We start from the raw sequence: 14665 nt of genomic DNA, 5'->3' as shown, positions 1-14665 counted from the left end.
AGCTGAACATTCTTTTAAAGCCATCCAAGTCAGTGACTATCAGTACCTCCTGTGGCAGTGAGTTCCATAGTTTAACTTTGCACTGCCATGAATCTCCCAGCAAACGATTCCCAAGTCACACATGCTTGGGAATAAGCTCCATCAAAATAAGCCCTTTCTTTTATCCAACCTGAATCTTCCAGCGCTCAATTTCATTGGGAGTCCACGAGTTCTAACATTATGAGAGAGGTAGAAAACACTTTTTCTTCCCACTTTCTTCATGCTGTGTATAATCTTAACAAACGTCTGTCGTAAACTAAAGGGGTTGTTTGTTAAGCGTGCTGGGAATTGTAGCTCTGCGAAGGAACAAGCTACACCTTCCAGGACTTATTCTAAATAAACTAGATTATCTCTCTTTTGGGTTGCAGTTTCCCAGATGTGATGATGCCCTCTTATGCCAGAAGCTCCTGGTCCTGTGTCTTTTTTATTGTGTATCTTTCCATTGAGCTGTACTTCATTATGAATTTGGTAAGTCCAACATCTTTGTCCATCACCGTTGAGCTTCCAGTTGGCCACTCTCTTTAGAACAGGGGTGAGGGACATTTTGGCCCATCACAGGTTGCCGAACTACAATTCCCATCTGTGCCTCCCCCCACACCAAGAATGGCTAATGGTCAGGCATGATGGGTGCTATAGTTCAGCAACTTTTGGTGGGCCAAAGGTTCACCATACCTCCTTTAGAACGACTGTTCTTTCCAGACTTGCCGTGATTTCTTGGTGCTTAACTGCAAAAGTCGGGGGCAGCCTTTGATCTTTGGAATAGCTGCAACTTCCAAAGGGGAGCTGTGTTCATCTGCAGAAGCGAAAATGAGGGTGTTTTGTAGCATCATAAAGATGAGCACACTTTGTTTGGCCTATGCTTTTGCGAACTAGATTCACTTCCAAGTATCTAGTCCATGAGGGGTTATGCTGTAATGAATTTGCAGGCCTTGTATGGTGCCACAAGACGCTTTGCCATATAGCTACTCCTGGATTTTTGTTTTATGGATAGGGCTAATTTCCTCATTTTTTGATACTTTTTATTTCATGTCATCAGACGCTGCTTATTTTTGAACTGTTATGATTTACCAGGTGCCTTCAGAATCCAGCATGCCTTCCTTCCTTCCTTCCTTCCTTCCTTCCTTCCTTCCTTCCTTCCTTCCTTCCTTCCTTCCTTCCTGGGATAACGGTGGCTTTCCATCATGGGGCTTCTCTGGGAGGTTCCCCTTCAAGTATTCTTCAGCCAACCAATTGCCTGATTTGTTGTTGTTTTTTTAAATCATTGATTTCTATCCACCCTGCTCAAAGTGCTTCCTGTTCTGTTGATCAATGGCTCATTGCTGAATAATGGGGAAAAGTTCCTTCTTAGGGTGCTCTTTCCATCACATTCTGTTGCTGTGTAGAACTTGACAGCTGCCAGTTGCAGACTGTAGTTAGACGTCTCCTCCCGCCCCCCCTTTGTTTAGCTACTCGCCGTTGTGTTTGATACTTTCAATGATATTGAAAAGAAGAAGTTCAGATCACTGCTGCTTCACAAGCGCACAGCCATACAACACGCCTACCAACTGCTTGTCAGCAAACAGGTATGTGGCTCTCTGCATGTTTGCACGCGTGTGCATGTGAACGAGGTAGCCATTCTTTGTCCGTGGCAGTCAGCACTCTTGCTAAGTACCACTGCTCCTATAAGTTTGAGTGTTCCAGGAATCTGGTGCTTTCAGTGGATCTGAAGCTCCAGGGTCCTCATGGATCTCAATATATAGAGACGGGTATATTTTACCCTGCTGATGATGCTCATCGGCTGATAAGGCTGACATCAAGGCAATATAATCAATAAAAACAGTAACATCAATAAAAGATAAAATCAGAGCAGTTTTTAAAAGTGTCATTACAGCCAAGATTACTAAAAAAATGTTTTTAATCCATCACAGAAAAATCTGCATTAAAATCCTGGCCTTCGAAAATAAAAAAAGGTTGTCACATTGTGCAGCAAATGAAAAAAACCCCAAAACTTATTAGAAAACATGCAGGTGAATGTGCTGTTGATAGAAAAACTGTTGTAACTGGCATATCAGTTGTGTTGCCAAAATATACAAACAGCCATTGGATTTCTTGCTAGATTTGGTCTCTTTATGTGATTTGGTCTCTTTATGAGTGTCTGATAATGTTCTGCTTCATTTATACTTAAAAAAGAGAGAAAGAGCACTTATTTATTTAACTTTTACAAGCATTCAAACAGTAAGCGTAACTGATCAGTCTGATAGGCAATTACAATAAATCAATATAATGATATATGCACAGGGTCATTACAGTAAGGTAGCGCAAGGAATTATGTATTTAGATCTGGGAAAGAAATGGAAGGTAGTATGTTGAAGCAAAAAGCTCCCTTTATGTTTGATAAACAGTGTCTTTTATTGTTGGTCTCAATTGCACATGCAGTCCTCCGTGAGCAGAGTGTTTAGGTACTGTCATTGACTGGTTGGATGCTGTGGAATGATGGGAGGAACCAGCTGGGGAAAAAAGACTCAGAGCCAGGGGATTGGTGGTGGGACAACGATGAGTGGTCAGAGGGACAAGAGATAGCAGACAGGGAGGAGGAGGAGATGTCGGACACCGAAGAGGCAACAGGCTTTAGTGAGCAGGAAGAGTCTGGGGCAGAGAGCAATCCAGAATCAGAGGCAGAAGAGGAGGCTGGAGAGGAGGGAGGCCAAGAGGCAGAGATGAGGAAGGCTGCTGGAGAAGCCAGGGAGTCTCCCCCTCCTGCTGCAACCAGCTTCCCTCTTCCCTGGTCTCCCAGAACCAGAAGAGGTATGAAGAGGGTGGAGCAAAGGCAGGCTAGAGCAGTGTTTCCCAACCTTTTTTGGGCAAAGGCACACTTGTTTCATGAAAAAAATCTCGAGGCACACCACCATTAGAAAATGTTTAAAAAATTAACTCTGTGCCTATATTGACTATATATAAAGTAACTCTCTTTAATAGGAATCAAATAAACACAAAGAAAGTATTTTATAATTACTTTATTATGAAATAGTAAGTAAACAGAAATATGAAAAATTATAAAATACTTTATTCAGTGCGCAACCTGGGCCTGTTTGGCTGAACACAAAGCTGATATTCTGGCTGGAATCGAAGAAAGACACACACGTAGCTCTTCGTCAACAGCTCTCAGGCTCTCTCTGTATTTAATTTTTATAGCAATCATGCTTGAAAAGCTCAACTCACAGAGATATGTAGTGGAAAATGGGAGCAATGTCAAAATAGCTTTGTTTGCCAGAAGGTGGAACTCCTTGGCAGTTTCCAACCAAAAACTGCCCAAAGGTAGATCAGCAAATCTTAGCTTGAAACCACGATTTTGGTTAGGTGCTTGTAAAACTAGCTTGTAAAAAAGGCTTAAAGGTAAAGGTAAAGGTACCCCTGCCCGTACGGGCCAGTCTTGACAGACTCTGGGGTTGTGCACCCATCTCACTTAAGAGGCCAGGGGCCAGCGCTGTCCGGAGACACTTCCGGGTCACGTGGCCAGCGTGACATCGCTGCTCTGGCGAGCCAGAGCTGCACACGGAAACGCCGTTTACCTTCCCGCTAGTAAGCGGTCCCTATTTATCTACTTGCACCTGGGGGTGCTTTCGAACTGCTAGGTTGGCAGGCGCTGGGACCGAGCAACGGGAGCGCACCCCGCCGCGGGGATTCGAACCGCCGACCTTTCGATCGGCAAGCTCTAGGCGCTGAGGCTTTTACCCACATCGCCACCCGCGTCCCTAGCGTAAAAAAGGCTTAGGTGCTTGTAAAACTAAATTCCTCCAAACTTTTGACAGCACCGAATCTCAAACTTGGAAAAGGCAAGAACAGCAGAGCCAATCAGAGAGCAGTTGGCAAGGCTGTCATGAGAGAGAGAGAGAGAAACCCTCTTAAGTACTTGACTTCAGAGGAACTCTTGTACTGTCTTCCAGAGTAGAACTGCCGGATTCACTTCTTGGTGCACAAAACATGCACGCAGCAGGAATGCTATTTCTACTTCTCCAACCTCCTTGCCACCTTTTGATTTAAAAGAGCAGCAACACTTGGCTGAGAGAAGACAACTTTCAGCTTTGATTTCTGCTTGCTCACTCACTTCCTCCTGCCCCCCTGCTCCAAATGCTGTCTGCCAAAAGTCACTCGCCACCCAAATCTCTCCATGCTCCTGAATGCACTCAGCCCTTCATTTCTAGGGAGGAAAAAAACTAAATAATAATAATTTATTATTTGTACCCCACCCATCTGGCTCGGTTTCCCCGGCCACTCTGGGCGGCTTGCAACAAAACACTAAAATACAATAACCTATTAAACATGAAAAGCTTCCCTAAGCAGGGCTGCCTTCAGATGTCTTCTAAAAGTTTGGTAGTTATTTTTCTCTTTGACATCTGGTGGGAAGGCCGCCTGCGAGGTCTTGCCCTTGCACCCTGCGCAAGACCCACCTCGCCACCTATGAACAACCACGAAACACCCCCGACTAAGTGCAAGGTGCATTTATTTTCCTCGGTGCCGCCAAGACATCCCCAGAGAGAAACTGGCACCGTAACCACAGCAGCCCCTTTTCGCTCCCACCTCTTGGGAAAATCTAAATTTGACTCCTGCCGCCCCCAAACAACCGAGAAACGGCATGGACTCGAGTTCGCGTGAGAAGAAGAAACACCCTGCACGTGCCCAGAGGCACTCCGCTTTTTTTTCTGAGCCCGCCGCGATGCACTCTGTACATGCTCGCAGGCGCACCTGCCTGTCTTTCCAGCCCCCGCAGGGCCCCCCCGGCTCACCTGAGGCCCCGCCGCGCTTCTGCTGCCTGCGGTGGTCGCTCTCGTAGAAGCCGAGCGTCTCGGCGGCGCACTGCTGCGGCCCGGGGCCGGGCGACAGCGGGCTGGAGGCGGGCGGCGCGGACCGAGCCGGGGATGGCTGAGGGGAGCGGCACTCGCCGCCCGTGAAGCTGCTCCGCCGCTGCTGCCCGGAGCCCGGCTGGAGCAGGGAGAGCTCCGGGGGGCCGCCGCCACCACCGCCGCCGCCCGCCCCGCCGCCCCGCCTCTCGCCGGCCGACTCGCCCGCCTCCCTCCCACGGCACACCAGGCAGCGTCTCGCGGCACACTAGTGTGCCGCGGAACACCGGTTGGGAAACACTGGGCTAGAGGAAGGAGCCTCAGATTGCTTGGGAAGGAACTGGGGGAGAAGGAGACTTTGGGAGCACTGGGAAGGCGGGGACCTTCAGTCCTTGCAACTGCCTCATTGGGGCAAGAGCCACTGGGAAGGTTTGCTGTGCTCAATAGGCCTAGCTCCCTGAGCTGCCTTGTTTCTTTGAATAAAGAGTTAACTTCACTGAAGATGTCTGCTCCTGACAACTGCTCCTATTACCCGACCTGATTCTGAACACGAAGGGCATATTGACTTGCACATATTATCCTCCAGTTTCTTTTCCTGGCTCTAAAAGGAAGGCAGATTGAGAAGTTTCTGTGGGCAACTCACTTAGGGAAACCCTTTTTCTCCCTTCTAGAGACCCTCTGGAATCTCCTTCAAGCAGTTTGATGGGCTGATGCGGTTTTATAAACCTCGGATGAGCGCGCGAGATCGTTACCTTACCTTCAAAGCACTGAATCAAAGCAATACCCCTTTAGTCAGGTGGGGACCCCTCTATTTGTGTCGGGTGGTAGGGGTGGGGCAAAGGGGTGGGGGTTAACTGAGAAGAGAAATGGATGCTATGAAGAATTAAAAGAGCATCAAACACCCCTAATTCTGAAACAAAGGATGGTGTTCAACTAAGCTTTACTTGGCCTGGTGGCAAATCGGCAAAGAGTTCAGGTTTCTGAGCAGTAATGTTAATATGCAGATGGCCTATGAGATTACACAGTAGAAGCTTTCATTGAGGTAGGGCAGAACCTGGCTTTTGCAAAGTCTTAATGAAAACTTGAGGGAGCTTCAGCCGAGAACTCTCAGGTCTTTGGACTGGATAACTTAGTGAAATAATGATAATGATAATGATAATGATAATGATAATAATAATAATAATAATAATAATAATAATAATAATAATAATAATAGTACCCATCTAACTGGGTTGCCCCAGCCACTCTGGGCAGCTCCCAACAAAATATTAAAAACACAATAAAACCTCAAACATTAAAAACACCCTGTCAGATGTCTTCTTAAAATCACATAGTTGTTTATATGTTTCAGATAAACGACAACAAGTGGAAGGGCGTTGTACAGGATGGGTGCCGCTCCTGAGAAGGGCCTCTGCCTGGTTTCCTATATTTTCACTTCTCTCAGTGAGGGAACCAGCAGAAGGCCATAGGTGCTGGATCTTTGTCCAGGCTGCATGATGGGGGTGGAGATGCTCCTTCGGGTACACAGGGCCAAAGCCATTTAGGGCTTTAAAGGTTAGCACCAACACTTTGAATTGTGCTCGGAAACATACTGCAATGTGATTTCACATGAACGATGCCCTGATTGTAAAATCCAACTCTTATAGAGGTCAATCTTCTTTTTCAGTCTAAAGGATATGTACAATTTCTATGAAGTTGTTGGTTTAAAATGGAAGGTAAGTATTATTGTTATTGTTTATGGATGTGGGGTAGCTAAGGATGGGAGAGACATTCTATGCAGTTCTCATTTGAAGGTGAAACCTACCGTAATTGATCATCCTGAAACCATACGCAAATCGAAACACAGCCATCCTTTGAAATTCACACTTCTCTGAATTTCGCAGTGCTGAGTAAAACGTGTACAAAAACGCATATACCAGGGTGAGGTGGGCACTGAAAATAGCACACAAAATGCATGGTATTAAAAGGAATTGCTTGCAAAAACGTCTACGTGAGGCAAAAATCGCATGCAAACATATATTTTAGGAGAAATTAACACCAAATTGCTGGTTAATTTTCACTAGGACTTAAAAAAAAACCCCCATAGCAGACTGATGTGGAAATGAGGAGAGCTGAAAAATGAGGAACCGAGAGAGAAAGAAATTGACAGATTTGCCCATTCTTAGGAAAGGGGAAGGATGAGGGCATTGATTTATATACTGTCAAAGAAGAGTTGTGTTGGTGGAGATAGCGGAAGCTCCTTGTGCAGTTTTGTTTTAGCTCTTATTACTGCCAGTAATGCTACAGTGTGGAATCTTAAATAAAGGCTGTTCTGTGGGCTGTTCCATTTCCAGGCTAAAAGGAACCGGGAACATTGGTTTGATGATCTTCCACGGACAGCGTTCCTTATTTTTAAAGGTAAAGGCCTGGGGTTTCAGAGCCGATGCAGCTGGAGGCCCTAGCGTGGCTAGAGTCTTGGACTAGGACCTGGGCCTCAAACTCCCACTCAGCCATGTTGAAATGGGTGACCTTGGCCTAGCCACTCGCTCTCCGCCTAACCTACCTCACAAGGTTGTTGTGAGGACAAAAAAGAGGAGGGGGGAGAACTATGTAGGCCACCTTGAGCACCTTGGAGGAAATGCGGAGAGATAAAAATGTAATAAATAAAGAAATTTCCAAAGACAAGAGATTAAAAATACATTAAAACATCAGCCATTAAAAACTTCCCTAAACAGGGCTGCCTTCAGATGTCTTATAAACATCAGATAGTTGTTTATTTCCTTGACATCTGATGGGAGGGCCTTCCACAAGGCGGGCACCGCTACCAAGAAGGCCCTCTGCCTGGTTCCCTGAAACTTCACTTCTTGCAGTTAGGGAACCATCAGAAGGCGCTGGACCTCAGTGTCCAGGCTGAATGGTGGGGGTGTGAACGCTCCTTCAGGTATACAGGGCTGAGGCCGTTTAGGGCTTTAAAGGTCATTACCAACACTTTGAATTGTGCTCTGAAACGTACTGGGAGCCAATGTAGGTCTTTCAGGACTTGTTGTTATATGGTCTCGGCAGCCGGTCCCAGTCACCAGTCTAGCTACCGCATTCTGGATTAGTTGCAGTTTCCAGGTCACTTTCAAAGGTAGCCCCACGTAGAGCACATTGCAGTAGTTCAAGCGGGAGATAACTAGAGCACGCACCACTCTGGCGAGACAGTCTGTGGGCAGGTAGGGTCTCAGCCTGTGTACCAGATGGAGCTGGTAGATAGCTGTCCTGGACACAGAACTGACCTGCCCTCCATGGACAGCTGTGAGTCCAAAATGACTTCCAGGCTGCGCACCTGGTCCTTCAGGGGCTCAGTTATCCCATTCAGGACCAAGATGGATTCACATCCCAATTGTGTGTCAGTACAGGTGTTTTCCTCACCCAGCAACTAGCATGCTCCCAAGTCTTTGTATGATTGCAAGGTCTAGTGGGTTCCTGGATGTAGCCCCAAAATGTCATAAGGATAAGCTCTGAGCCCTTTTGAATGTTCACTTCAACTTGAGATGGCTTATGCCAGTCTTTCCCAAACTTGGATCTCCAGCTGTATTTTGGACTACAGCTCCCATCATCACTAGCTGGCAGGACCAGTGGTCAGGGATGATGGGAATTGTAGTTCAAAAACAGCTAGAGACCCAAGTTTGGGAAGCGCTTGCAGGTACAATAGATTTAGCAGTGCTGCAGACTAAGGTTGTTGTTTTTTAAACCCTATGTATGTATGGGAAGTCGTAGTGGGAAGGAAGGGTCTGAAATCAGGATTCTAAACATGTTTTCCCCTTAACATGTTCCTTCTTTCAACAGGCATTAATATACTTGTGAATTCCCGGGCCTTCCAGTATGCCATGTGTAAGTCTGGTGCAAACTCTCTTAATTTCACCCCATTAGCTGCCCAGAAACAGGGTGTTCTCCAGGAAAATTAAATATCCTAAACCTGCAGTAGCTCATGGAGCTATGTCCTTCAGATGTCACTAAGGAGTGTGGGAATGGTAATGCAATAAAATACAATATATAAGAAATAAGATGCAATTGAAAATCATATAGCGTCGAGCACAGTGCATTACCATTGCTATGACAGGGATAAAAATCACTAAGGGCCCTCAGAATTTTTCAAGTGGCCCATGGAGGAAAATAGTTTGGGAACTACTTCTCCAGAGCTCAGCAGGGCTGGTGAAAATCAGCTCAGCAAGTAGAAGATCAGTAGAAGATCTTTTAAAAACTGTTGCCTGACCGTGCTTGTTCGAAAAAAATTATTAACCACCTATTGTCAAATTATTTCAGGGTGGTGTTTGCTGCACCTCTTCCCTCCCCATCACTCTTTCCTTTTGTGTCATGCTGTTTCGACTTTAACCCTTAGAGGGTAGGGACTGCCTTGTTTTGCTATACAGTGGTACCTTGGTTCTCAAACTTAATCTGTTCCAGAAGTCTGTTCCAAAACCAAAGTGTTCCAAAATCAAGGCGTGCTTTCCCATAGAAAGTAATGCAAAATGGATTAATCCATTCTAGACTTTTAAAAACCCATAAAACAGCAGTTTAACATTAATTTTCCTATCTAACAAGATCATCGATCCCTGAAATGAAAGCAATAGTCAATGTCCTGTACTATAAAATAAATAAGACAGCTTTGTAGATGATAAAAATTAAAATTATTATTATTATTTTACCTGCACTGATGATAGTCGTTGTTTGGATGTGGGGCTTTTATCCATTTCCGCATTCACTCACTCACTCACTCACTCACTCAATCAATCAATCAATCAATCAGTAGCTGAACTGGGCTCCAGACAGTCACAAAAACAAATTAACTGAAAAAGCCTCAAAAACAAAATTGCAAAATAAATAGCAAAAACAAAAGCACCGAACTTAATCTGTTCCGGAAGTTCGTTTGATTTCCAAACTGTTCGAAAACCAAGACACAACTTCTGATTGGTGCAGGCGCCCAGGAAACAATAGCCGCCAACCGCATTGGACGTTTGGCTTCTGAAAAATGTTCGAAAACTGGAACACTTCTGGGTTTTCGGCATTTGGGAACCAAGGTGTTTGAGAACCAAGGTACCACTGTACTGATCTTATGTATGCTGCTCTGGGGTCCCGGGGGGGGGGGGGGCTGAAGTGCTTTTAAAAAGCTTAAAACCTAGGTTAAAAGTGCTTAAAACCAGTCCAAATTTTGGTTCCTGTGTGAAGCTACCTAAGGTGACATCTTAGCTGAATCCATGTGTTTGGATGTGCTGTGTCTGAAAGATGGGCTGATGGGGTTTTGTTGCGTTTTGTAGATACTCTGTTGGCAGTGAACGGCCTCTGGATCCTAGTGGAAACCTTTATGTTGCGAGGTACGGAATAACACAGCTCTCTTCTGTTTGCTGACCCTCTTCCCTATCAAGGTTTCAGTGCCCCATCTGATATGGTATTTTCCCTCCTCCTCTCTCTGCTTTTTCAGATGGGATCTTCTCACGAGATGTCCCTTGGAGTTACATTGTCTTCCTTACAAGTAAGTCTCTGCGCTCCCTGTTATGATCTCTGAATATACTCCTTCCAAACATTTATGCTTGTTGGGATATTTGTACAGTGGTACCTTGGGTTAAGTACTTAATTCGTTCCGGGGGTCCGTACTTAACCTGAAACTGTTCTTAACCTGAAGCACCACTTTAGCTAATGGGGCCTCTCGCTGCTGCTGCACCACCACTGCATGATTTCTCTTCTCATCCTGAAGCAAAGTTCTTAACCTGACGTACTATTTCTGGGTTAGCGGAATCTGTAATCTGAAGCGTATGTAACCTGAAGCGTATGTAACCTGAGGTACCACTGTATTCATTTATTTAAAATATGCATATAACACTATTCATTTAAAAAACAACAACCCTAGAGTGGTTTACAACAATTGTGCATAAAACCATAGAACAAAAACCCTATAAAAAAGTTAAAATCCACACAACCTTTTGCCCCATAAAGTTCCACACTCTAAAGCTCCTTTCTTTTTGTCCCAGAGCTTTCCCCCCAAAAACGAGCTCTTTAAAGCTGCAGCACAACAAATGTTAATTGAGGATTTCTGCAGATTGTCGTTTGCTCTGATTCAGCTTTAAAGAGCGGGTTTTCACGGGAAAAGCTCTGGAGTAAAAACAAGGTGCTAGGACACAGAGTTTTAGACTGTGAACCGTACCTGGAAACACAGAGGGAAGGTAAGTGTGGATACTGTTATGGAAAGATATTCTTAATTGCTCCCAATAGAAAGTGTTCAGCAAACCTTTAAAAGTTTGCATGGAAGGTGTCTGCTGAATCTCTATTGGCAGAGCATCACATGATACGGGGCCAGTTATGTGAAAAGCTTAGTTTCTTGTTGTTTTCAAATGAGCCTTGCCAACTCGGGGAACAACCCAGCTTCTTAAGTCTATTGTCTCAGTGGCGGTATCTGCGTTGGTCAACAGATGCAGTTTGTTGCTTGAAACTATCCAAGCAAAGCTCCTCTGGGGAAGGGCTGCAGCTCAGGGGTAGAGCATCTGCTTTGCATGCAGAAGGTCCCAAGTTCAATGTGCAGCATCTCCAGGAAGGACTAGGAAAAGACTTTTGCCCGAAACTCTGGAGAGCTGCTGCCAGTCAGTGTGGACAGCACCAAATTAGATGGACCCGACTCTGCATAAGGCAGTTTCTTGTGGTCAAGTGGAAGGTTTTTCCTGCTTATACAGTGCTATTGTGTTTTTGTATGTGCTGGGAGCTGCCCAAAGTGGCTGGGGAAGCCGGTCAGATGGGTGTGATAAAAATAAAATAAAAATAAAATAAAAATAATTATTATTTATTACACTACGTTAGAAGGTCCTTGTTAGAGGCCCAATTCTTGATGCCCTTGTCTTCTGAGGGGAGGTGGGTTGAAAGGCACAATAACTAGGTTGTAAGAAAACACTTCTAGATCAGTCTTTGGGAGAGGATGTTAAATGACAGCTCTCTGCTTTCACCGAGTCCTAGAAGAGTGATTGGTCTCTATTAAAGAAGCTCCAGATTCTTCCCATGTTGGCTGCTGGTCCACTTTCCCTTCAGATATGGGTTGCTTCCCTGACCTCGTGAAGGTGTGTGTTGTTGAATTTAATGCCAAAGGTCACATCTGATCTTCAGCCTGCATGTGATGTTATTATTTTCTCTTGTGTCAACAGTCTATGGGGTTGAAGTGCTCCTGAAGATCACTGGATTGGGGCCTATTGAATACCTGTCATCTGGTTGGAACCTGTAAGTGTGTGTCGTCATTCTGTGCCATAAACTACTTTTTTAAAAAAGTTTATATTTTATTGAGATTATTCTAGTAATTTTTTTTAAAAAAAGAAAAAAGAAAGAGAATATATAAAAATAAATTTTAAAAAGTAGAGGAAAACAGCAACAACAAAATAACATAAAATGTACATAAAATGTAAGTTTACGAAACTATACAGTTATATATGTAGATGAATATACTAATTATTTTGACAAATACGTTCCAAATATCATTACATTTGTCCAGGTGTAATCTTCATCTGAAAGTGATTCGTTCATGGGCTGCTGTCGTGTCATCTATCCATTGATTGAAGGGGGCTATATTTTTGTCCTTCCATTGTATCAGTATCAATTTTTTTGCAGATGTGAGGGGATCAAGCCCTATATATTAGGTGCAGTCGTATCACCTAATATAAATATAAATATCAAGCCCTATATATTAGGTGCAATCGTATCTCGGAAGTCAAATGGAATACGTTCGACTTCCAAAACGTTCGGAAACCAAGGCATGGCTTCTGATTGGCTGCAGGAAGCTCCTGCAGCTAATTGGAAGCCGCAGAACCCACGTTGGACGTTCGGTTTCCAAAGAACATTCACAAACCAGAACACTCACTTCCGGGTTTGCGGTGTTTGGGAGCCAAAACATTCAACTCACAAGGCATTTGGGATCCAAGGTACAAACTGTGTATAGCTTATGCATCAGAGACTAAAGCAGGGATAGGGAACCTCAGGCCTGAGGGAGGGGCTGGATGTGGCCCTTTGAGTCTCTCTATTTGGCCCTTGAGAGTCTCTCCCAGGCCACATCCATCACACCCTTCTTCACACCCTCCTTGAGCATTTTTACCTGGCTAGAATGTTTGCAAACTCTGGTAATACACCTTCCTTGCCTGAATGGGGTATAGAGTCCATAAACATTAGTTGCTGCACCCATTTTTCCTTCTGGCCCCACTCGCCACCTCCCTGTTGCCCCAAGGTGGGGGGTGTTGCCTATAGGGGAATGCAGTTCTTCTCCCCAGGGCCACAGGCTTACAAGTTCATCCCTGAAGATGTTTCTTCTTTTTCCCCCTCTCTCTTTTCCAGCTTTGATTTTTCTGTCACCTTGTTTGCATTCTTGGGCCTCCTGGCACTGGCGTTAAACATGGAGCCATTCTACTTCATTGTAGTCCTGCGGCCTCTGCAGTTATTGAGGCGAGTAATTGGTTGAATTTGTACAGAGGGAATGGCAAACCGAAGAGCTGGAATGATTCGTTCCTAACTGAGGTTTGATGAAGGCCTTGGTTGACAGGATGCCGAGAGGCCAGTCTGGGGTCAGGAGAAAGGGGAGAGCAGTTGTATTATTGTTCATTTTAATTGCGTATGGACGCCGTTGTTGCCTGCAAATGGTTTAGAAGCCATTTTGGCATGTAAGCGGTATAGAATAAAGAATGTTAATAATCATATTGCGTCCCAGTTCTGGGCACCACAATTTAAAGAGGATGTTGACAAGCTGGGATGGTGTGCAGAGGAGGGCAACCACGATGATCAAGGCTCTGGAAACCAAGCCTTATGAGGAATGGTTGAAGGAGCTGGGTATGTTTAGCCTGGAAAAGAGGAGACTGAGAGGAGATAGGGTAGCCATCTTCAAATATCTCAAGGGCAGTCACATACAAGAGGGAACAAACTTGATTTCTCCTGCTCTGGAGGATAGGACTCGAATTGATGGCTTCAAGTTGCAAGAAAGGGGATTCTGACTAAACATCAGGAAGAACTTTCTGACAGTAAGAGCTGTTTGACAGTAGAACAGCTTCCCTTGGGAGGTTATGGATTCTCCTTCCTTGGAGGTTTTTAAGCAGAGGTTGGGTGGCCGTCTGTCAGGGATGCTTTAGCTGAGATTCCTGCTTTTCAGGAGAGAGGACCCTTGAGATGGATGCCTTCTGACTCCACAATTCTATATTGCAACAATTGCATCCTTCTGCAACTCATGCATGTTGCTGCTCACTCCCTTTTGTTGTTGTTGTTGCAGGCTGTTTAAGCTGAAGAAACGCTACCGGAATGTCCTGGATACCATGTTTGAGCTGTTCCCCAGAATGGCCAGGTAACTGAGAGCGGAAGGCGCAGCAGACAGTGATGGCCACCAACTTGGATGGCTTTAAAAGAGGACTGGACAAATTCATGGAATATAAGGCTATTGGTGGCTACTAGCCGTGATGGCTGTGCTCAAGAGGTAGTTATGGCCACAAACTTTCCTTTAGCTTTAAAAGAGATTTGTGGAGGATTATGCTATCATAGGCTACTAGCCATGATGACCATCTTCTGCCTCTGAATACCAGTTGCTCGAATCAGGTGTGAACACCTCTGTTGCACTTGGGTCTTAGTTTCAGGCTTCTGATTGGAGCGTCTTGTTGACCATGTGAGAACAGGAAGTCGGACTAGATAGGCCTTTGGCTCTTCCTATGTTCTTAAAGACCACAATAAACAATGTCAACATACAAAAACTCACCATGCCTTTCTGATGGCCGGTGGCTCTAGGTCAAGAGGGCACTGAAGCCCTTCTTGTTGGCTCCCTCTTTTTCTCCTGGGATCCCTTC

General features: G+C 45.0%; 1 protein-coding gene across 1 annotated transcript in view; it reads left to right on the top strand.

The window, feature by feature from the left end:
* The window catches only part of TPCN1 (two pore segment channel 1), a 46446-nt gene that overhangs the window by 18808 nt on the left and 12973 nt on the right, over window positions 1-14665 (top strand). The window contains exons 9-19 of the mRNA XM_081892636.1: window positions 408-507; window positions 1485-1601; window positions 5528-5652; window positions 6523-6571; window positions 7190-7253; window positions 8667-8711; window positions 10136-10192; window positions 10300-10350; window positions 12005-12077; window positions 13179-13286; window positions 14101-14172. Of these exons, the coding sequence (XP_081748762.1) occupies window positions 408-507; window positions 1485-1601; window positions 5528-5652; window positions 6523-6571; window positions 7190-7253; window positions 8667-8711; window positions 10136-10192; window positions 10300-10350; window positions 12005-12077; window positions 13179-13286; window positions 14101-14172 (861 nt within the window). The remainder of the gene's footprint in view (window positions 1-407; window positions 508-1484; window positions 1602-5527; window positions 5653-6522; window positions 6572-7189; window positions 7254-8666; window positions 8712-10135; window positions 10193-10299; window positions 10351-12004; window positions 12078-13178; window positions 13287-14100; window positions 14173-14665) is intronic.

The sequence above is a fragment of the Podarcis melisellensis genome (assembly GCF_964234715.1).
Source record: "Podarcis melisellensis genome assembly, chromosome: 16".
NCBI classification, from domain to species: domain Eukaryota; kingdom Metazoa; phylum Chordata; class Lepidosauria; order Squamata; family Lacertidae; genus Podarcis; species Podarcis melisellensis.
This window is presented reverse-complemented; position numbering and strand designations above follow the sequence as displayed.